Consider the following 24,840-nt stretch of genomic DNA (forward strand, 5'->3'; position numbering starts at 1 on the left):
GACTCTCAACCACTGCGCCACCAGGGAGGCCTGGGTTTTGTTTTATTTTTTACAACCCTTTGGAGAAGTTTGGAGATGATTTACAAACCATAAAGTCCCTAAGACTTATGAGAATTTGAAAGGGATAAAGATTTTCTTTAAGTTTGAGCTATAATCTGCATCTTGCCATCATTAAATGCATTCCTGGTTAATTGAAGCTCCTACTGCGATATTCTTGACATACCTATCATTTATAAAGGGTTGATTTTTAACTCTTTTGGAGTATACTACTTAAAACTATGATTTCTACTTAGTCTTTTTATACGTTTGTTGTAGGAAATATATTAGTCACTGTATGCTTGTAATAGGAAATTATATTTTATAGAATGTATTTATTGTAGGAATATAGATTACAACGGATAAACCAGCCTGATAGTGATAAACTTTAATGTATAATTTCACTATTATGTAAGTGGCATGAATTCACTTGCTGGTCTTGGCTTTCCCCAAAAAAACTTGTTTGAGAAAATAAACTTGTGATTCTAACAGATTCAGTGCTAACACCGACAAGGAGCGTATTCCTTTGACACTCCTCTCGATTCTTTTTGCTAAGGTGGGCAACAACCAATACTGTATTATGAATTCTCAAAGCACTTTAAGTCAAAGAGATTATTCCCTCTCAGGATTTTCATAAAATACCTTTGGGGCCAATATTTTCACCTTTCATTTTAACCAGGGCTGAATCAAAGGTGGCTTATAGTTTTATTTCATAACAGAAAAAATGTACCACAAAAGCTACTTCATGATCCCCTTTTGACTAACATTTCAGTGTCCTACAATTGCTGCCATACTAAACAATGCTGGAATAAACATCCTTCTACATAGGTCTTTGTGAACATGAGCAAATATTTCGTTATGATACATTCCCAGACGCGGAACTCTGGGTCAAAGGGTGAGATATTTTAAATCTCGATAGATGTAATCAAACTGTCCTCTTTAGAGAATGTACCAGTTTATACTTCTCACCAACAATATATCCTCACCAATACTGGCTGCTATAAATCCTTTTAATTTTCGCCATTTTTAATGAGTGAATCACATTGTTCACGTTTCTTATTACTAGACAGGCTGAACACTTCACAAATGTGTATTGGGTACTCGCATTTCTTTTATAAACAGTCTACACATATTTGCGAGCTGGATTTTCCCTGTTGCCAAAGAGCTGAAGTCAGACATATTGTTCAATAATGGTGCTTTATCCTCCAGAATAGTGTGATTACCCTGCTGCCCAATGTTTATAAACATTCCCTGAAATGCAAGCATTAAGAGGAGTATTTGTCTAAGTTCTTCCTGAACAGTGATATGATCCCTGAGTATGAAAGTCAACGGCTCAGCACAGAACTAATTTTCTCTGCTCTGGCAAGACCCTACCTTATAAGAGTCACTGGCAGCAGCACAGCCCTTCCCTGTTGTGGAGCCTGAGGCACAAAGAAAACTCCATGGAGATGAGATGCCATGTCTGCTCCTGCCTGTGGGACTTCACTGCCACTAAATTCCATCTTTGCCCAAATCAAATCAGCGGCACTCAGTGTGCTCATGAGTCTACATGAGTCCTCTTCCTGCTGATCTTTAGCCCATCTAAACTGATGCAATATGTATTTTGTCCCATTTCTATTCTATCTTACTGATTTGTACTAGGAATATTAATCTTTCACATTTCATGTAAGTTTTAATTATTTTCTCTCAACCTATCATCTTTTAAATCTGTAATCTCCATGGCTGTAAGTTTTGAACTTTTTATGTATCATCAGATCTACCAACTTTTCCTTTAGGCTTTTGGGTTTGTTTTGCCTTCCTCATCCAAACTATTAAAATAATCCCCTAAGATTTCTTTGTTCATAATCTTGTCTCAATAAAATATCTTAAATAAGGTTTTAAATAAAAGATCTTTTATCCCCAAATGGCTCACGATTTTGACTTAAAAGTCTATCCTTTTTCTCACTGACATAAAATGCTGCCTATAGAATGTATTATTAAAATTTTATATCTGCTTGTAAAGTTTGTTCCAATGATTGATCTACTTCTACATCAATACCACACTTCTTATATTGTGGCTTTATCATATGTTCTAAAACATGTCAACTCTCCCATCATATTCTTTTAAACGTTTATTTACTATTCCCCCCAACCCCGTCAAGAACACTTACATTTTTATTCATTCACTTATTTATTTACCTGTGCTGTGTGGCTTGTGGGATCTTAGTTCCCCGACAAGGGATTGAACCCAGGGCCTCGGCAGTGAGAACGCAGAGTCCTAACTAATGGACCGCCAGGGAATTCCGGTTTATTTACGATTCTTGTGAATCTTACTTTTCCAAATCTTTAATATCAACTGGACAAGTTCTTTAAAAAAACCTTATTGAAATTTTTATTCAGAATGCACTGAATTGGGCTTCCCTGGTGGTGCAGTGGTTAAGAATCCGCCTGCCAATGCAGGGGACATGGGTTCGAGCCCTGGTCTGGGAAGATCCCACATGCCACGCAGCAACTAAGCCCGTGCACCACAACTACTGAGCCTGTGCTCTAGAGCCTGCGTGCCACAACTACTGAGCCCGCGCGCCTAGAGCCCGTGCTCCACAACAAGAGAAGCCGTCACAATTAGAAGCCCGCGCACCACAAGAGCAGCCCCCGCTCGCCACAATTAGAGAAAACCTGTGCACAGCACGGAAGACCGAACACAGCCAAAAATAAAAATTTTTTAAATAATAAACTATAAAAAAATACACTGAATTTATAGGTGGAAAAAAAGGAGTCATCTGTACAATATTGAGTATTCTCATCTAAGAGTATTGCCTATTTTCTCATTACTCATATGCTCCTCTCGTCCTTCAACAAATTAGTTTTATTCATGTATAGCTTGCATAATCTTGTTAAATTTATACCCGGTAAGTTTATACCCATGGCATTTTCTGATTTGTGTGTCTGTGTGTACATGTGTGCGGTGTAAACTAATTAGTAAATTATTTAGTAAACTAATAATTTTTGCGTGTTTATTTTGAACTGTCACCTCACTGAACTCTCACAGCAGTTCAAGTTTTTCGGTTTCTGGGTTGTATTTTCTAGGCAGACAATCTTATTATACCTTGTAAGTAACGTTCTGTCGCTTCCATTCTCAATATTTCTATCTCATTTGCTAAGCCCCAGAGAACAATATTGTAGAATTCAAGCGGTGGCTGATATTCTTGACTTGTTCCAGACACTAATGAGAATATAGAGAAGCCAAACAATAATATGAATTCTGGTGCAATGCAATTGATGACTACTTCCCAACCCTCTGAATTTACCCTTGTTATTTCATTAACCTCACAACCCCACATTTTACCCAGTTGAAACTTTATCCCACCTACAGCATTATGGAAGGATGTTACTGTGCTCCAATGTTTCATCATTAAAAACAATGATTCCGATAGTTCTCTAAGTACCTTATATCAAGTTAATAGTGTCCTTCTCTACATTACCTACTTTTAAAAAATTCTGAATTGTATCAAATACATCTTCAAGGTATGCTTTTTCCTTTCCACCTCTAAAAGCTCCAGGTACATACAAGAATGCATTACTCTTTCAATAGAATGCTGGACTTAAGTTACTAATATTTTAGTATGGATTTTATAACTTTGTGAGAATGGTCTCTAGTGGTTTGCTTTTGCTTTGTTTCTGGTAGTGTTCTCTCCACGTTTGGGCAGCAAGGATATAATAATTTTGAACAATGAATTAGAATGTCTCCTTTTTTGCTTCCTTTTTGTGTCCTACATTCTGGTACAAATTAAACAACAGGAATTACCCATTCCTTGTATTGTGAGTTTGTGGAAACTTCTGCAGAGGAAATTTTTTAATAACCTCAGTTTCTTGATTATCAATATTTTAAGGGTATCTGCTTCATCTCTGGTAATTTAAAAAAATTTTATATATTTCCAGAGAAGCATCCGTTTCCTTTCACCATATTAAATTTTTCTAGAAATAGAATTTCAGAAGTTTTATGGGAGTGCAGCTATTTGCACACTCTTATTAAAAGAAAAATTCTTTTTTGCTCTGCAAAAACCAAAAACATACACACACATCATCATCATCATCTTTGGAGGTTACATACAAAGAGTGAAGTAGTAGAGTGAGCTTTTTATGTCAGCCTGGAAATCATTTGGAAGATGTCAAAGCTACTGTCCTGATGCTCCCCATTCCTGTCAGATGAACTTTATAATTTATCAGAGTGGTGCATAGCATTCTCTCTTACAAAAAGGTTAACTCTGGCTGTGTTGAGAACAGACTGCAGTGGGGCAAGTGTGGAAGTGAGGAGTTGTTACAGGGCTATTCAAGGTGAGAGCCACTGGTGGCTTGCCCTAGGACAGTAGCAGTGCAGATGGTGAGAACTGGTCAGATTCTGAAAATACCTTAACAGGAGAGCCAACAGGATTTACATATATAGTGTACTTTCACCAATAACCTCGCATTACAAGCAGATTCTCAACCAGGTACAACTTTTGCTGAGAATCACTGTTCTACGAAAATAAGGCCCACTGTTTTCATATTTGCATATTCCCATTTACACTAAGCACAGTGCTTTGCAAATTTGTTGAAATTCATGTGGATGTTTGAAATAGAAAAGACTTCTGGTTTCAGTTCTGACATGAGATCAATTACAATAAATTAGTGAACTTGGGCCTTATGTTACTCCAGAATTTCTGGTAGAAGGTGCTTACAAAACACATGGGGACATGTTAGACATAAAATTAATGTTTGGATTAAAACCTTGTTTCATTTAAGTGTGTTCTCCATGCTATAACACAACCCTTCAAAGTCAAGGAAGTACGTAACATTAATATGTTTCCCCCAAACTTATAAACTTACGTAACAACCAGAGCCACAGCTTTTAAACTTCTACAAGGCAGCATGTCCAATGCCCAAAAGAGCACAAGGTTACAACTGTGGCATCAAGTCCCACATTAAATGAAAATTTAAGAAAAGCAAACAAGAGTATTATCAGACTACCAAACCTTAGTAAGATTCTGTTATTTGATACTCCTACTTCTCAACTCCCTAAGTTTGTTACTTAACACAGGGGAGCTTTAAAAATTAATGCCTGGGCTCCACCCAAAGCCAATTAAAATCAGAATCTCTGTGGAGCATCTATCGTTTTTTAAGCTTCTCCAACAATTCTAATGTCAGCCAGAGTTAAGAACCACTGCTTTAACAGAACTTTATTTAACAAAAATAAACAAAAATTAAAATGCATAACACAGGAAAAGTGCAGGAACACGGAGAATAAGTTAAAAGCGAAAGGGCTCGCCCTTTGCTGTATAACATTTTTTGCCTCCTGAAAGTTCCAAAGATTACTAATATTTGAATCTACATCATAACCTTATCAATTAAGCAGTTAAGAAAAAACATAAAATAAGGACTGGAAAAGAGCTTTGTTACTTAACTAAAATCATCTGGTGTTAACAGTACTTTCCAATGGGGGAATGCTGTAGAGCTTCGGGCATAAAGCAATGCAGAAACAATCGCAGGGCATCACAGGGAGAGGATGAGAACTTCGGGCTCTAGCTTCCTGTGTTCTAGTCCAGAAAAAGGGGAGAGAAAGGAATGTCCATGGGAACAAGCCCTCATGCCTGAAAGGACAATTTTATTTGAACCTATTAATTTGTCACTCAAAAAGATAAAAGCAACATAAAATATGGGGTAAAGGGAAGTTGGTCTTCAAGAATTTGTCTTCAAGTTTTTACTGATAACAATAATCCTTCAAGCCTGGAGCTACTCAAAGACGAATCATGAAAAATAAGAAGAAAAATTTTATTTCAAACAGATTCAGTGGTATGTGTGCTTCAGCAAAGGCTGGTTGTAGCAGTTTCCTTTCAAACCTGCACTGATGTATAAATTAGATGTTATTTGGGAATGATTAATTTCTGGTAAAATGTAGATCCAATCCAACATTATGCCAATTTTTACATTTATTGTAGACCCTATTTTAGTACTAGAGGTTAAATTTTCATCACCAAAAAATGAGAATAACCTTACAGCTACTCCTAAGATAATGAGCTGTGAAATTAATTCCTCACTATTGCTTTGAAAATATACCCCTAGGTTGTTAAGAGAAATTCCGACTTCATCCAAATCTGTTATTTAATTCTTCAGTCATCATCTACTGTTGGCTTGATTGTCACTCCTCTTCTTATTTGACCCCAACCAATTAAACTGCAAGATGAAAAAAGAAGAAATCATGAATTTTATATCCATTTCATTATCATTACCACATAATCACATAACTAGTTTTACTTGCCTATCTGCTAAGTCTAAATTTGTTTACAAAACCTGCTCCTCCAGAAAGAAAGCTCACATTATCTTCTTAGACCCAGAGAGATGGGCTCTAGCCAGAAGGAATGATAGGAAAAGCAAACAAAAAGGTGCTAGTATAAATATGCTCATCTTCACTCTTATCAAAATATACCTGCCCCTCCGAACCACAGATGAAGCAACTTCCAGTCCGCCCAAGGAACCATGCTCACACACAAACCACCTCCGCCTGATTTTTTTTTTTTTAATTTCATTCTCTTTTCCTCTTTGAAAAATGTTTTTATGTTTTGTTCTGTTTTGTTTTTTAACCATTCACAGCACTTCAACAGATCACCATGGCTTGCTTTATCATGACTTTAGCTGGTAAAGGAAATTAAGAGAAGACCTAGAGGACTAGATAATCTATAAACAGATTACTCTCAAGAGCAGAGGCATTTCTGCTCCTTCTCTCTTTCAGTGTCTGCTCTAGTCACTGGTCAGGCCAGACTGCTACCTCAACTGTAGCTTCTAGAACAGAACTTACCTAAGCATGGGTTAAAAACAACAAATCTAAAGAATATAAGGACCATTCAGATGCTTCCATTTCTTTTAACATACTTGCTAATTTTTAAGCAACGTATAAAATTTCATTTGGGTAGAATCCTCTTACAATATTAGTAGACAGGGACCTCACTGGTGGTCCAGTGGCTAAGACTCTGTGCTCCCAAAGCAGGAGGACCGGGTGCGATCCCTGGTCAGGGAACTAGATCCCACATGCCACAGCTAAAGCTCCCGCACGCAGCAACGAAGATCCTGTGTGCCACAACTAAGACCTGGCGCAGCCAAATAAATAAATAAATATAAAAAAAAAATAGTACACAGACACAAAAAGATCATTCCTTTCTTTTAAAATACACTGTAAATCAGTATGTCTATAACAGCAAATAGTATAATCACACAAGAGAGTAAAATCAAGCAGGCATAAATCACCACAAAGCAGAAATGATTTACTTAAAAGAGAACAAAAAGTTTAACTCTGTTTAAATTAGAGAGTAATAATTCATATCTTCTGAACAGTAAATGGTGAGAGACCATCCTTCCACATCCTTCCACTGTACCAGGGAAGCCTTAATAAGGGAGGTAGGTAATGAGAAAAAAACAAAGCCAAGGGTGATTTGAGTAATTATGGGGACAGTCAGGACACAGAACAGTCTAATTTAGAGGGTTTATATGAGACAAAGCAGGAGAAACTTAAAATTCGTTCAAGCAGGCTTCCAGAAAGGTCCTGAATATCAGAAAGTAGTGGGAAACTACTAAAAATTACTGAGTACAGCATGAAAAAATGTTTTACGAAGATTAATTTTGACTGAGTACTTAAGTAACAGTGGAAGAGGCAAATTCGGAATTTTTTGCAATAACTTTTATGTGTGAAATGATGGTATGGGCTCTAATGAGGTCACACAGAATAGAAAGGAAACAGTAGGTTCAGTAACTAACCAGGAAAAGAGAAAAGAGACAGGAGTCAACAATATGTGCATGTTTCCTAGCTCTATCCACTCGAAGCGTCCGGAAGCAACAGCACCTTAGGAGCAGCAAGCACACCTAGCACCCGTATCTGCATTTCTAATACCATTTTCCACTAAGAGGAACCAGGGCCCCCTCAGGAGAAATGACCAATTCTAAACTGGAGCAGGGGAGAGGTACAAGATGATTCCAGAACATCTTGTGCCACAAAGTAAGGAACTGTCAAAAAAACAAAAACCAAAACAAACCCAATGGGGAAATATTGAGGCTTGTGCAAGCCCCAACCTGTCCATGGGGTTGCTATCTGCTTCGTAAAACAAAGCAGAGGGTTTGTCTTCTAAGAAAAGTCATCTTCTCTGAAAAAGCCTCTTATGTAGTTGGCTTTGGCATCTTCCCAAGGTAGGAGGGCAGGGACTGATTCTGGGTTTTCAGTTGAGGTAGAGAAGACAGTGGCTATTACCAGAAAGTCCAGAGCGGGATGCAGCTACCTGCAGAATGCATCACTGCTAACCAAGCCTGGGTTTCATGACAGTCATAGAAATGGATTCCTTAATAAAATAATAGGTTAAAAAAAAAGAGGGGAAATGTCAAAAGGACATAGGAGTCACCTAAAGGGTCTCTACTGGACAAATCCTCGACAATTTGGGTATCAAAATAAATAAAAACAGGTTATCACCTCATACCAGTCAGAATGGGCATCATCAGAAAATCTACGAACAACAAATGCTGGAGAGGGTGTGGAGAAAAGGGAACCCTCTTGCACTGTTGGTGGGAATGTGAATTGATACAGCCATTATGGAGAACAGTATGGAGATTCCTTAAAAAACTACAAATAGAACTACCATACGACCCAGCAATCCCACTACTGGGCATATACCTGAGAAAACCATAGTTCAAAGAGTCATGTACCACAATGTTCATTGCATCACTGTTTCCAATAGCCAGGACATGGAAGCAACCTAAGTGCCCACTGACAGACGAATGGATAAAGATGTGGTACATAAATACAATGGAATATTACTCAGCCATAAAAAGGAACGAAATTGGGTCATTTGTAGAGACATGGATGGATCTGGAGACTGTCATACAGAGTGAAGTAAGTCAGAAAGAGAAAAACAAATACGTGCATTAACGCATATTCGTGGAACCTAGAAAAATGGTACAGATGAACCAGTTTGCAAGGCAGAAATAGAGACAGAGATGGAGAGAACAAACTTGGCGGGGTGGGGAGGTGGTGGTGGGATGAATTGGGAGATTGGGATTGGCATATATACACTAATATGTATAAAATGAACAACTAATAAGAACCTGCTGTATAAAAAATAAATAAAATTCAAAATAAATAAATAAGAACAGTAATGAATCATAACCTACTGAATAAAATAGGATGCCATGAGTGCATATTATAACTAGATAAGTAAATAATGGGGCAGAAAGAATGACAAATGATAAATGAGGAGTGGTGGAGCTGGGGGATGGGGATCACCACTTTGTAAACACTATAATCAAGCTCAGTTCAGACAAAAATCATCAGTGGACGCTAAATCCAGCGGGGTGGGATTTGATGAGGAGCAGGCTATTTGCATAGAGTCGCCCCACAGAACACTTATTTGCAAGGGTAAAAAAGAGTAACCATATAGTGGAGAAACTGGCTAACACCTTGAGTGCATGATCAAAATTAACCTCAACAAGGAGGAATCAGGTATCATGTGTATCTGGCTGTGACTCCCTAAGGAGAGAATCACCACCTACACGAAAGTATTCCAACCAAGAATACGTAACCTAAACCTAATCTTAGGAAATACCAAGTAAACCCAAACTGAGGAGCAGTCTAGAAAGGAACTAGCTTGTATTCTTCAAAATTGCCAATGACAAGACAAAGAAAGGCTGAGGAAGTTCCAGATTAGAGATCAAGAGACATGAAAACTAAATGCAATGCATGATCCCAGACGGGGGACACAGAGGACATTACTGGAAGAAGTGATAAAACTGGAAAAGACTGTAGATTTCAGTATTTTAACAATGTTAAACTTGTTAAGTGGTTATATAAGAGAATATACTTGTTTTTAGGAAACATACACCAAAGTATTGAGACATCAAGGGGCAACCTGTTCCTCAAATGGTTCAGAAAAAGATATGGAAGATATTAAACCTAAGTTCGCTGGTTTTCGCATAGGTTGTGTCTATCACAAATCACGCCTAGAAATACAGATTTCTAAGTCAATCGAATAAACAGTTGAGACTTGAAACCACAGTATAGTAACTGTTGCGTTCAAGGTAAAGTGTGTTTGTGCATGTGTTAAGAAAACTGATTCTGTCTTTTTTATTAGACACTGACAAAGGCTAATAAACTTACCGCCAGTGTTTCTCAACTCTTCGGCTAAGTGCAATTTTTTCTCCCACTTCTGTGCACACAGGATTAGTCAAAACAATTTTGCCCAAATCAGCCTTGACTGCACTAACTCTTCCTCCTGTCGACAGGGATCCTATGTTCACCATAAGCACTTCATTCTTAGACAGCTTTTGCACCTAGGGAAATCAAGGGGGGAAAAATAAACCCCAAAATCAAGAAAATGCTTTCCAAATAACTGCTTATTTTCCTACCACCTTGCCAACAAAAGATGTCAGCAATTTTCCATCTCTGCCAACCTGATCTCAGCAACTTTTTTTAAAAAATCACATGGATAATAGGAATTATCATGTCACTGTCATACATGACATACTGTTTCCTGTTTTGTTTTACTTTGAACTGACTGCCATACAGAAGTTCTCAATTTTCAGGAAGTCAAATTTATCTACCTCTTCCTTTTTCTTAATCCCATGTTAAATGAAAAGAAATGAACCTCAAAACTGGTCTTAACTTCACTGTCACTTTTTTTGGAACAGGAATTACAGAAAGCACTTACTTTTGCTGCTTTCTTGTCTCCTTCAGTGCGTACACCTAGAAGCCGTCTAAGCAGGAAATAGGAAATTTCCAGTTCTGTGAAGATCTCAGGTAAAGCTCCAACTGCACCAAGTACCTGCCCCACCATTCTGTCAGCCCGGCACAAAGTGGGGTCAATTTTCGTTCCAACTCCTAATACAAAATAAGATATACATTTTATTGTTCAACATTTTATTTCCTATAAAGCTGTTTACCCAAAAGACTTAGTCAAACAAGTACAGCATATACCTATACATTTTAATACACACTTATATTTTCATACTCATGTATTAGCTACATAGATGTGACAAAATACCTGTTTTATCTGAAGAAACAGAACTGTAAACTCATGGGTTAGTTGGGCATTTGAGAACAGAAAGATTCTCTTGATTTAAATTCTAAGCAAAGGACAAACAGAGCTAAGAGCCTAACTCAAAAAGGAGCCTGAATATCCTTAATGAAGGTTGAAAAGATACGAAATTCATAATGAGTAGTTTTCAGGATATTTGCCTGCCATTTCTCCCCTGGAAGGCTGATCAAAAAGACAGCTTAAAGACTTTATATGATTCCTGGGATCCACTTCAAAATATTTTATCTGTATGTCTTTCAAGGAGAAGAGGGAAGAAGATACAAAGATGAGGCAAGAATAGTAAAGTAGGGCTTCCCTGGTGGCGCAGTGGTTGAGAGTCCGCCTACCAATGCTGGGGACATGGGTTCGTGCCCTGGTCCGGGAGGATCCCACATGCCGCGGAGCGGCTGGGCCCGTGAGCCATGGCCACTGAACCTGCACGTCCGAGCCTGTGCTCCGCAGCGGGAGAGGCCACAGCAGTGAGAGGCCCGCGTACGGCAAAAAAAAAAAGAATTCCTGGCGGTCCAGTGGTTAGGAGTTGGTGCTCTCACTGCCATGGGCCCAGGTTCCAGGGAACTAATATCCCACAAACCGCGTAGCGTGGCCAAAGTAAAAAAAAAAAAGAGTGGTAAAGTATTAACTGTTGAACCTGGGTGGTGGCTACATGACCACATATTACACTACGTTACACTATTCTCTCTACTTTTATGTTTGAAAAGTTCTGTAAGTTAAATTTTAGAAGTCTCCAGAGTTTCCTTGTTTACAAAACAAACAATAAGGATAAAATTATACATGGTTAACTCCTAATTACAAGATACAATAGAAAAATGAATTATATAGCCAAACACCAGAGAACAAAAAGACAAACTCCTTCAGCAAATGTTTTCTTCTTTAATCCAAAAGTTATAATACCTCTAATTCTCACTGTATCTTGCCTTTTTCTGGGTATCTGGTAATACACTATTGTATGAGATGAGAAGATCCATAAATTATCTCAGTAATTCCAACATAATGGAAGTTATCTTCTTTAATTCCCACCTCAGTGTAACTATGATCTGACATGATCCAGCTGACACTTGTGGGTAACTCTCCATTTGCAAAACATACATTAAAAAAAACAAAAACAAAAAACCACCACCACTCTACTCCCAAAACCATGTAGACTAAAAAGAAAAGTATAGTTAGGTATTTTAAATGATAGGACATAAAACTTACTTTGTTACTGCTAAAAAGGAGCTACTTTGAAAACTAAACCAAGGGCTTCCCTGGTGGCGCAGTGGTTGAGAGTCCGCCTGCCGATGTGGGGGACACGGGTTCATGCCCCGGTCCGGGGAAGATCCCACATGCTGCGGAGCGGCTGGGCCCGTGAGCCATGGCCGCTGAGCCTGCGCGTCCAGAGCCTGTGCTCCGCAACGGGAGAGGCCACAACAGTGAGAAGCCCGTGTACGGAAAAAAAAAACAAAAAACGAAAAGACAAAACTAAACCAAAATTCTCTTTTATGTTTAAAATTAATTTTTACAAACACATGAAACCATCTTATGACCTAAAATCAACAGCCTAACCACATATGTTCCTCTACCCCATTCAATTATTAAACATCAAATTAAAAATCTATATCTGTATGAGTAATATGTTTCTCATGAAAAGTACCATGATACCATGAATATCCACAAATTAAAAACGTAGGGATGAGAGAAAAATCTTTACCAATAAGACCTCCTGGAGCAGCATACTGAAGATCATTATGCTCTGCGAAAAGTGATACAATTTTGGAAAAGATGGGTTTACACATGAGCTTTCCTTCACTGTCTTTGGAAACAATACCAGGTCTGACTTCTATCTCCTGGCCCACCTGTAAAAATATAAATTAGTGATTAGAATTTGTGGGACAACATGATTTCCATTACATACAAAAAGTCCTAACAGGAAGACCACAAAACTGAAAAGCAATCCTTTCTCTATTTCAAAGATCACTATTTAAAAAAAAAAGATATGGGAGAGATCTTCAAAACCAGAACCATCCAAATGTTTCAAACTACCTACCACACAGGCCTATCACCATATAAAGTGTGCTCCATATTCATAGAAGCCTATAAAGTTAGAGGTCAAACACACTCAAAAGATATAATAGTAAACAAAGAAGTCTATATCAAGTACTAGACACCATGAAGAAAAAAATTATTTTTCGATTTGGAGTGTTCATGCTATTTTCCTAATTAAGAGAAAAACAAACAAAATAAAAACACAACAACCAAAACCTAGTTTACCTTTAATACTCCTTTTAGAATACTACCACCAGCTACACCCCCCTTAAGGTCATCAACTTCACAGCCAGGTTTGTTGACATCAAAGGATCTAATAACTAAAAAAAACAAAACAAATTAAAGCCAATTCTATTCACATTAACTTCAGAAAAATTTGATTAAGTTAACTTCTCTAAAATAGTAGACACATAAGATTTATACAAGGGGGACTTTGTGACAAAACCTAATATTATTCCAACTAAGTATACTGCAACCTTAATTACGATGGAAAAAGTGGAAATAACTTAAAAGTTCATTGATAGGACGCATATTATGGTATACCCATAGTATGGAGTACCACGCAGCTATTAAAAAAGAACGTTAGAGCACATGTAATGATGTGGAAGGATAACCTTCATATATTTTTAAGGAAAAAAGAAAAAACTAGTTATGCATAGTATGATCCCACTTCCACAAACAAAAACTAAAACAAGAAATGTGTATATGTTTATACATGATGATATGAACAAAGAGAAAGGTGCGGGAATAGTACACACCAACTGTTAACTTTGGTTACTTCAGGGCTAAGGGGCGAGGCAGGGAGACTGTAGACCTTTTTCTTCATATACCTCTATATTATATGATTTCTGCATTAAAAATGTAGTTTTAAAACTTCAAAACAACCCTAGGATTGGACTTCCCTGGTGGCGCAGTGGTTAAGAATCCACCTGCCAATGCAGGGGACAAGGGTTCAATCCCTGGTCCGGGAAGATCCCACATGCCACAGAGCAACTAAGCCTGTGTGTCACAACTACTGAGCCTGCACTCTAGAGCCCACGAGCCACAACTACTGAGCCCACGAGCCACAACTACTGAGCCGGCGCGCCTAGAGCCCATGCTCCGCAATGAGAAGCCTGTGCACCACAACAAAGAGTAGCCCCGGCTCGCCGCAACTAGAGAAAGCCTGCGTGCAGCAACGAAGACCCAACACAGCCAAAAGATTAATTAATGAATTAAGTAATTAAAAACAAAAAACAAAAAACCACACAACCCTAGAACTATGTGACCTGGACTTCGGTCCTGAGAGCAGTGATCATTAACAAGGGGTACACATCACAATCACCCCAGAGAACCCTTCCCACAACACACAGAGGGGGGGCCTGGATGAAGGGAGGGGTTCAAATGTCTGTTTTGAAAAGGCTCCTATATCTATGTAGAAATCACGAGTTTAGATGATCAAATTATACCAATATTGGTACTATGCACTTAAATAAGTTGAAAGAGATGAAAATCTTCATTAATGGTACAATGAAATAATTTGTATGGAAATTCTAATATCCTGCTCCTGACTAAAACATAATTCCAAATGCATTACTCCATCTCAATCACATATCACATACCAAGCACAAAAAAACTAAAAGTTCCTTCTGTATTCGAAACTTTCTCTCATCAGTAATGCAATCTAGTACTGCTAATACAATCTCAGAATTACTGAGTTCAAAAAAAATTTTATGGAGATTGTAATTTATTATCACCTCTGCAGAAATCATTGCTGATTCCCTTAAAGAGGAATCACCAATGTGGAAAAGATCAGACAAAATCCTATCACTTACCAATAAGTCGGGGTTCTGAAGTAAAGTCTCTTGGGGGTACTGGAATTTTCTTTACTATGTACTCACAGACAACTTCAATATTGTACTTTAGCTGAGCAGAAATTGGAATAATAGGAGCTCCTTCTGCTACTGTACCTATAAGACAAAATTCAGAAAGATCAAAATTCTTCAGTTTTACAGAACTTGTTCTTTACATATTATAGGAAACAGTTAAGATTACTAAAATAGATGCCTAAACATCCCCAAATACCAGCAACAGGTAGAAAATGATAATTCTTTTTAGAAAAGTGTCAGTATTCTGTTTGTTTTTGCTCCTGAAAATGAATACTATTGCATTTAAGGGAAAAAAAAGTCAAAATATATTAATAGATATATTTAATACACCAAAATGATAAAACTGCTCAAAAGAAGAAAATACTAACACTCCTGGGAAAGAGCACTTTACTAGTTGAAAGATTTCTGATAACATGTAATTAACTTCCCAATAAATGTCAAGATAAACTTATAGACTCTGCTAATCAAAGACCGATGGCATATATAGTATTTGCTCCTTATTAATTAAGTGTCAAACAGGCTGGTGAAAGAAACGGACCAAACACAATGAGGTTTTAATCAAAATGATTCATTCTTTTTTGTTATGAGAGAACTGGGTGCATAGGAAATCAACCTTTCTAGCAAGAAAAACAAGGCTAAGAGAGGATCAAATGTCAATAATAAGATGTCTTCCCTGAAATGAAAAACACTGCTGTTAGAGGAAAGGAACACTAAAAGATCAAATAAATCATTGTCAGTTTCAATTCTAAAAGTAGCTACTCAGTAAGAACAGTGTAAGACTGAAGTTTTTTTTTATGGATTTTTTTTTTAATTAATTAATTAATTATTTTGGCCATGTCGCGTCGCTTGCGGGATCTTAGTTCCCCGACCAGGGATTGAACCCACTCCCTCGGCAGTGAAAGTGCAGAATCCTAACCACTGGACCGCCAGGGAATTCCGAAGACTTAAGGTTTTTTTTTTAAATGCTTTTGTTTATTTTACTATCACTGAGGAGGATTTTTATTAGATATTATGGCTTCTTACCTTGTACAAATGCAAGGATCTGTTCATACTGTTCTTTAGCCTGGCTTTCTTTTACCAAATCAATTTTATTTTGTAGAATCAAAATATGCTTCAGTTTCATGATTTCTATAGCAGCCAGGTGTTCAGAAGTCTGGGGCTGAGGACAAGACTCATTACCAGCTAAATGATAAAGAATAAAAAAGATGCATGAGAATTAGCTAGAAATATGTCAGAATAGGCAAATCCATAAGAGACAGAAGGCAGGTTAGTGGTTGCCAGGGACTGAGGGAAAGGGGGATCAGAGTGATTGCTTAATGGGTACCGGGTTTCCTTTTGGGGTGATGAAAATGTTCCAGAACTAGACAGTGCTGACACTTGTAGAACACTGTGAATGTACTTAGTATCACTGAATTGTATACTTTAAATGGCTAAAATGCTAAATTTTGTGTTATGTGTATTGTACTACCAAAAAAACACTAGCTGACATCTAAAAAAGGAAACGCTTGAATGCCCTAGCCCTACTCAAGGCAAAAGTCCTGGATCGTTGCCAAGCATCCACCTTTGCCCCTGCTTCATCCACTGTGTCTGGATTCACTGGAGCCTCCTGATCATTTGGCTCTCTTCCCTGGTCCTAAGCCAAAAGCTTGGACTCAACAAGTTTGACGTCTCAGGGTCTGCCCTTAGCTTTTGCTCAGGCATAAGGAAGAGCCCTCTGGCTCTGTCTAGTCTTAGAGACGTTCTGGCCCAGTCAAGCTCCTGAGAGGCAGAGAGTAATTAAGGGAAGACACTTAACACAGTCCATGAATTTCAGCTACTATCAGAGGCTACTCCCTAACAAACCGAGGGAAGAACACTAAAAACAACCACTGGTATTATAAAGAAATAGGTATGTTTTTTGGGCATCTTAATGACCATCCTAAGTGATGATGTTCAGGTGTCCTGTACTATATCCACTCGGCATACTTTAAAAAAGTATATCCCATAGCAACAAAATCTCTTAACAGCTCACATAAGGAAGGTGGCACAACACCAGCCTTGAAAACCCCAATTCATCTAGACTTCAGCACTTATTATGAATGAGATTTGCATCTAAACAAAACCATTATACACCAGTGTTGCAGTAGACAACTCAAAGATGCACACAAAAAAATACATGCACTTTTACATGTAAATATAAAACTAATAAATCATTTCATGTGATCTAAGGGGAGAAAATGCACTATTGATTTTTTCAAATATATACTACCAAAAGAATTCTCACAAGACATCTGCCCTAGGTCTATCTTTAGTATTTTGTGATAGCTGGTAGACAAGGATATCATCCTGGTTGACATGTTAGTTCCCATTTCCGTCACCTTTAGGTACTGGATGTGGCCCTTAAAGGCCTTAGTTTCCCTTTAAATAGTCCATCTTGGATTTGCTCCACAATGATTTGTCCAAACCAGTTCTGACGTATTTACCTATCAACAGAAGAGCTGCATCCATCACTGCGGCACCATTCAGCATAGTAGCCATCAAAATATCGTGGCCAGGACAGTCAACAAAGGAAACATGTCTAACAATTAAAAAACAGCAATCAGTCCTAAGATCAATCAATACTTCAACATTCAAGTTACAGATTTCCTAAAATTAAATCCCTTTATATATAGAATATGAATATTACATATAAATATGAAATAAGAATATGGAAATAATTTTTATTTCTGTAAAGTCAAGTGGTTACAGGACTTGGTGTTTCTAGACCTCAGAAATAAGATTACCTACTGGCTCAATTATACTTCAGAAACAAACAAACAAAAAAACTCATAGAAAAAGAGATCAGATTTGTGATTACCAGATCTGTGGTTACCAGAGGTGGGGGATGGAGGAAGGGGGAATCGAATGAAAGCAGTCAAAAGGTACACACTTTCAGTTATAAGATAAATAAGTACTAGAAATATGACATACAATATGATATAGTTAACACCACTGTTTGTTATACATGAAAGTTGTTAACAGAATAAATCTTAAGAGTTCTCATAAGGAAAAAAATTTTTTTCTACTCATTAAGTTTATATGATGATGGATGTTCACTAAACTTATTGTGATCATCATTTCACGATGTATGTAAGTCAAATCATTATGCTGTACACCTTAAGCTTATACAGTTCTGTATGTCAATTATATCTCAATAAAACTGGAGGGAAAAAAATATGAAAAGAACAACAACAAAAATTACCTACTGGATGAGAGTAAAATCACTGCAGATCATTACAAAGCAAATGAAATTAGCTATGTGTAGAAATAACTGGATACAAAAACTCCCAAATCCAATTAAAGTGAATATGGTATAAAATATATACTGGGAATGTCATTGATTTGAAAGCTCAACCAGTGTTAACAGAATGGGCAGTGCCATCTGAAAAAATTTGCCAAAAACTTCTCTAGCATCTTGAAAAGCTGGAATTGCCCATCTGAAGTGCAGATGGCAGCACCATTTAAACAAAATTATGCTACTCATTCGGAATCATTATTTTTAATAATTGTATGCTCACACTCACGATCTAAAATAGGGGCAGCAGACTGGCCCACTGCCATAACCACTCATGCACATCATGTCTGCTTTCACAACACAATAGCAGAAATGAGTAGTTGCAAAGAGAATCTATGGTCTGCAAAGCTGAAAATATTTACTATTGGGCCCTTTGCAGGAAAAGTTTGCTGATATCTGATAAGGGCCACAAGTAGGGTGAGGCAAGTGAGCCACTCGCCCTAGGTGCAAAATTTAAGGGGGTGCCCCAAAAAACCCAGTAATCAATACAAACAATATTTAAACTTAATATTAAAAAAAATCAAATTCATGCAAAAAATCCATGATGAATATCAAAAATTTAAATGAAAACAGGATCAGCAACAATGCCAAGCCAAAAACAAATCAACCAAAAAACCCCAAGTGATAATGAAAAGGAAAACACTAGTAGTTTGAGCTGTCAAGGAACTAAGATCCCACAAGCTGCACAGCGGGGCCAAAAAAAAAATTTTTTTAATTTAAAAATAAATAAATAAATAAATAATACTATTTATCTTGATTATCGAGGCTCTTTTTCTTTTCTTTTCTTTTCTTTTTAAAGCTTCTCCCTCCCCTTAAACTTTGGGCTTCATTCGCCTCTCCCTAGTCCCAGCTCTGCCCCAATCTACAATTCCTTTGTGGAATATCCCCAACCCCCATAAACATCGCTGGGTGGATGACAGTATCCTCTAATAAAGAATAAGTATACACAATCATATTCAGAAAACAGATGGGTAACAAGCCCGTGTATTTAAAAAACGTGATTAAGAATGGCTTTGTTCTCCTCTAAGAAACAGAAACAACACTGTTTAAGAGAAATTTATGAGGCCTGGCAAAAAGAATCCCTTAAATCCAATGAGCCGTGTTTCCCTCCATTTCATTCTGCTTATGTGATACTTTTCCTTTGGAGAACTTACATGTACATCTCTTAATGTAAGTTTAAATACTTGACTTTTCAAATTATTGTCATTATGGACAAGAAAAACAAAATAATGCAAAAATAAAGCCATTCAACAATTAGGTTCACTGTTTAAAGTCTCAGTTAAATATTTCAAAAAGCACAAATCACACAACAACAAAATATGAAGTGTAAAGTGTTTTTAGCAGAAAAGAGGTCACCTGACTAATTTGAAGTTCCCTTTGGTCCCTGGAATATCTGTAGGAAACTCATCGGGTGTACTACTTCCACAGGATCTATAACATTCTGGCCGAGGACAACTTGGGTCGTCAAGTTTATAAATCTAAAAGTTCCAATGAAAAAAAGACTTGGATTTGTTATCTGCACGTTCAACAATTAAAGTTAGTTTCTAATTTCACTGTACACAGCTCACCTTAGCATTAGCATAGCCAAGTTTGATTGTAATATTTCTTTCTAGTTCATTTTTGAACCTGACAGTATGAACTCCAGAAATAGCTTTTACAACCGTAGACTTCCCATGAGCTACATGACCAATTGTACCTATAGACAAAGTACAAAAAATTAATTCATGTGCATTCAGTTACACAACATATTTTTCAGTTTTAGAGTAGAAAACCCAAAGCCATAACTCACTGTAAACATCAAAGGAAAACTGATAGTGACTTCAATTTCTCCTCCTACACATCCTTGATTACAAAAAACTTACTCTGATACAGGACTGAGGAGAACTTTCCATGTAACCGACAACCTTGTTTTAAACCATACTCAGCATAATAAAAGCTATCCATCTTATATTTTTACTCACAGAAAAGGATGCCTTCATTTAAAATAAACACTTGGTAAAAAGTACATGAAATCTTGTATATCAAGAAACTTTCCAGCATTTTCAGAGTGAAGTAAATAGGTATGAGGAGCCCTCACACAACAAAAAGGAATCCATGAAAACAAAGAAAACAACTCAGGTATCATTACGGTAATGCTGTCAAGGGTAGCACATATCTTATAAGTTTTTTTTTTTTAATCTTATAAGTTTTTAACAGCCTCATAGTAGAGCCTTACTTTTAACTAGGCTTTACTGTGTTGTTTGTGCAGACTCTCAAATACCCCAAATTTACAATCAGTCAACATAACTTCTTCTCTAAAGTTCTATGTGCCAATTAAGAAAAAAATTATCTAGTTAATAATAGCTTATATATCAAACAAAACTTCCGCAAACTCTGCCCTTGCAATAACCCTGTGTGGCAAGTACAGTCGCGTTTCCCTCTTTTCTTTAAAATGCTACATGACTATAATCACCTTATGCTATTAAACTTTTCTTATGTATTTATCGCTTCTTCTCACCTAGTCTGTAAGCGAGGCACGCGCAACATGGGCTTCCCAAAAATATCTAGCAGGTGCTTGGCTCGCAAGAGCTGAACATCTATTTATTGAATATCTGAATCTTCATGTAATCAGGTAATCACACAAAGGGAGAGGTTAAAATTAGTGGCCGGAGATCAATTAAGTCAGGTCTCCAAGTTATTCTTATCTTACCTATATTAATTGTGGCCTGTCTGCTGATAACTTCATGTGACAGTGGCGTCAACTTGGTAACATCCTGCAATCGAACATTTTTATTTTAAATCGCTGTACATAAGACAAATCCCAACTTTGACTTTACATTTGCTACCTACAGCTCTCTACCATTTGAATAGCCCTCTTCTACTTCTAAAGCGCTTTTTCTGTACAAGCAACCTTGCACTCTGATGACTGGGAAGCCCTAAAAGTCCTTCATTGTTACACACTGCCTATGGGGGATGTGGAAGCTTGAGGTCCCCCAACCTTGAGAGCATTAGCACTAAGGACAGTGTAGATATTCCCTTCCCAGACCTTCCGAACTAAAAAGCCTCAATGACACTTAACACTGTGACTTTCCAGCCGAATGATTCGGGAGGCTCGGGGTCTCACAACCGCATAGCCTCATTCCCAGCTCGCATACTAGCAGAGAAGCATGGGGCGGCGCGAACACGACTCAGGGCGCCGGGCTCCGGGTCTCCCACCTAACCCATGCTCCCGACAGCCCGGCACTGCCTCGTCTCAAAGCCTCCCGGAAGGCCCGGTCATCCCCACTCCTGAGCTCCTTCAGCATCCTGCCAGAGCAATGACTTACCAAAGTGTTGAGATCTTGCCGAGACAGATGCGGCTGCCCTAAAGTCACACCAGCCTCGCCCCCCGCCATCTTGCCCGGAGAGGAAGGAAGCCGTCCGGGTGGCTGCCTGACTGTTCGCAAGCCCCCTGGTGCAGGGCGGGGCAGCGGAGGCGGGAGGGCCGACTAGGGCCCAGGCCTGGGAGAGGAGGATGGCCGGTGCAGCGGAGGCCTCACTGCTTGGACTTTTTTCTCCATGGATTTGTACAGTGCCTGCCGGCACGCTGACTAAAAAACACAAGGCCAGTTTCAGGATCTATTCGCAACAGACCTGTTGCATATTTGTGCAGGCAACGATGAGGGCAGCCCTAAAAAAGGCCCCTTGCTAGGGAGGCGACGCAACCGACGCGCGCGCTGGGGAGGGTGCAGCCATTTCCGCTTCCCGTGGGGCGGGCCGAAAGAATTTCCCGAAACCCGGGATTCTTATCTGGGATGTGAAGATAGACACTGGGAATGTCGTTCTTTACCGATTTCTGTAATTTAGTAAGGCGAGATCAGCTCCGGGTCCGGCCGGGGCCCTTGGCCGGAAAGTGGCCGCGCACCGAGCTGGCGGTGGGGAGGGCGCCCTCACGCGGAGGTTCCGCGGCCCAGGGAGGGCAAAAGCAAAGTCTCTAACTTGCTCTCGGAGGGAGCTTTCTAGAGCCAGGGAGGTGGTCCATGGTGGCGCTAATGGAGCTAGCACTGGATAGAAGTTAGGTGTCGTGAGAGCGCCCCAATTTTTTTTTAAGCCGATCCGAATTTCCATCTCTATTTTCTTTACTCTTTCTTGTTTCTAAATGTTCAATGTACTTTTTCTGCAGCTAATGAAAAGTGAAGGTCTTCAAATGTCATGTTTGAGAGTACAGATAGTATTCAGTGGAAATTGGGAGTCATCAAATATGTTTTTTTATCCCAAGAACATAAAACAATCTGTACATACATATTTTTTGTAAATCTTAAATGTAAGAAAATATAGTTAAAAATCACCTGCTCTAAAATCAAATGTAAAATTATTCTTTGGGGATTTGCTTTTTAAAACTGAAAAAAGCAAAGAGTAGTGAATATACTAAAGATATTTATAATCTCTGACTTATTTTAATGTACTTGGAATTTTGTTTCTGGTAAGAGCTATTGCTTTCTTGTTTGACTTCCTGATTTTCAGTAAAATGTGCATATAATAACAAACTATTCTGTATGAAAAAAACAAATCCGAGAAAACCCACTTTTTCACTCGAACAATTACCAATAAATCGGTATTTTAAAATTTAAAGATTTTTGAGACTTTATTAACCCCTTTTTCATCGTGTTAAAAAGAATTACAGTAAGTTTCATTCGCATTTCTACACTTTACAAATTTTCTATCATGTACAGGTCTTCATTTCTAGCCAGAAAAAATGTAAGGAGAAATTAGTAAGTATTTCAGTCACCTGTGGTCATTGAATACTTAAGCAAGATTAAAATTAATATATGTTTTCTATCTGAGAAAGACAAATACCATATGATATCACATATGCGGAATCTAAAATATGACAAATGAACTTATCTACGAAACAGAATCACAGACACAGAGAACAGACTTCTGGTTGCCAAGGGGGAGGAGGAGTCAGGGAGGGATGGATTGGGAGTTTGGGATTAGCAGATGCAAACAATTATATATAGGATGGATAAACAACAAGGTCCTACTGTATAGCGCAGGGAACTATATTCAACATCCTGTAGTAAACCATAAAGGAATATGAAAAAGAATGTATATATATGTATAACTGAATCACTTTGCTGTACAGCAGAAATTAACACATTGTAAATCAACTATCAATAAAATAAACTTTTTTTTTTTTTTTTTTTTCTTGCGGTACGCACACGAACTCGTGTCCCCTGTATCGGCAGGCGGACTCTCAACCACTGCGCCATCAGGGAAGCCCAAAAATAAACATTTTGTAAACATATATGTTTACATATATAACACATATATATATTTATATATATATACGTTTTCTATCACACAAGTTTGGGGTACAACAGTTAACCTAAAATAGTAAGTTACATTTCAATAAATGCATTCATTGGTTAAGTGATGGTAGAAACTGTACAATATATTGTATTTGGGTGGAGGCATTTAATTCCTAAATTTGAACAAATTTAACTTCTAAATTTATAAGTTCCTAAATTTCGAATTTACCTTACATTCTAAATAGTTATACCGTACCAGCCAATTCAGAAAACCCACTGAGGTAATAAAGATGTGGAATTAGTGGTGATGGTTACACAACTGCAAATATACTAAAAAACAGTGAATTGTACTGTTTAAAAGGGTGAATCTTATGGTATGTGAATTATCTCTCAATAAAAAATATAAAATTTGTTGGTAATAGTATATAATATGCTTCACTGTCAGAAACTTTTATTGGAAGTAGAAATGTCACTGAAAATAATGCTATTAATAATAGTATTAACATTGGCTCCAACTTGGGGAATTTCCTGGTGGTCCAGTGGTTAGGATTCGGTGCTTTCACGGCCCGGGCCTGGGTTCAATCCCTGGTCGGGGAACTAAGATCCCACAAGCTGCAAGGCGTGAGAAGAAAAAAAAAAAAAGTATACAATTCAATGCTTTTAAGTAAATTTACAGAGTTGTGCAACCATCACCACAATCCAGATTTTGAACATTTCCATCACGCCAAAGAGATCCCTCATGTCAATCCCATTTGCAGTCAATCCCCGTATCCATCTCTGGCCCCAGGCAACCACTAGTGGTCTTTCTATATATATAGATTTGCCTTTTCTGGACATTTTATATAAATGGAATTATACAATATGTGGTCTTTTGCTTCTGGCTTCTCTCACTTAGCATAATGATTTTGAGGTTCATCCATGTTGTAGCATCTATCAGTAGTAGTTCATGCCTTTCTATTGCTGAATATAATTCCATTTTATGGACATACCGCTTTGGTTGATCCATTCACCAGTTGATGGATATTGGAATTGTTTCCACTTTTTGGGTGTTGTGAATAATATTGCTATGAACATTTGTGTACAAGTTTTTATGAGAACATCTTTTCCTTTATGTTGGTAAATATCTAGTTGTGCATTTGCTGAGTCCTATGGTAAGTCTATGTTTAACATCTTGAGGAACAGCCAAATTTTTCCAAAGTGGCTGCACCATTTTACATTCCCAGCAGCAACATATGAGGGCTCCAGTT

General features: G+C 37.9%; 1 protein-coding gene across 1 annotated transcript; it reads right to left on the bottom strand.

Annotated features, from left to right (window-relative positions):
• Positions 1-5,205: 5,205 nt before the first annotated feature.
• On the bottom strand, positions 5,206-21,774 carry LOC112411003 (eukaryotic translation initiation factor 2 subunit 3). The gene is made up of 12 exons (XM_024761849.1): positions 21,629-21,774; positions 21,013-21,076; positions 19,892-20,019; positions 19,680-19,801; positions 17,473-17,567; positions 16,034-16,192; positions 14,957-15,091; positions 13,368-13,462; positions 12,808-12,952; positions 10,734-10,903; positions 10,184-10,356; positions 5,206-6,225 (listed from the first exon to the last, which is right to left on the bottom strand). Exons 1-12 carry the CDS (start codon positions 21,695-21,697, stop codon positions 6,162-6,164), a joined length of 1,419 nt encoding a protein of 472 aa, XP_024617617.1. The 5' UTR covers positions 21,698-21,774; the 3' UTR covers positions 5,206-6,161.
• Between the last annotated feature and the right edge of the window lie 3,066 nt (positions 21,775-24,840).

The sequence above is a fragment of the Neophocaena asiaeorientalis genome, unplaced genomic scaffold (assembly GCF_003031525.2).
Source record: "Neophocaena asiaeorientalis asiaeorientalis breed wild unplaced genomic scaffold, Neophocaena_asiaeorientalis_V1.1 scaffold777, whole genome shotgun sequence".
Lineage (NCBI taxonomy): Eukaryota > Metazoa > Chordata > Mammalia > Artiodactyla > Phocoenidae > Neophocaena > Neophocaena asiaeorientalis.

Excerpts from the sequence above, each read along its gene's own strand:
- LOC112411003 (XM_024761849.1), bottom strand. The coding sequence starts at position 21,697 with ATGGCGGGGGGCGAGGCTGGTGTGACTTTAGGGCAGCCGCATCTGTCT. Across the intron at positions 19,802-19,891 it reads TTGGCTATGCTAATGCTAAG|ATTTATAAACTTGACGACCC; the intron begins GTGAGCTGTGTA and ends TGGAACTTTTAG. Across the intron at positions 17,568-19,679 it reads GGGAACTTCAAATTAGTCAG|ACATGTTTCCTTTGTTGACT; the intron begins GTGACCTCTTTT and ends TTTAATTGTTAG.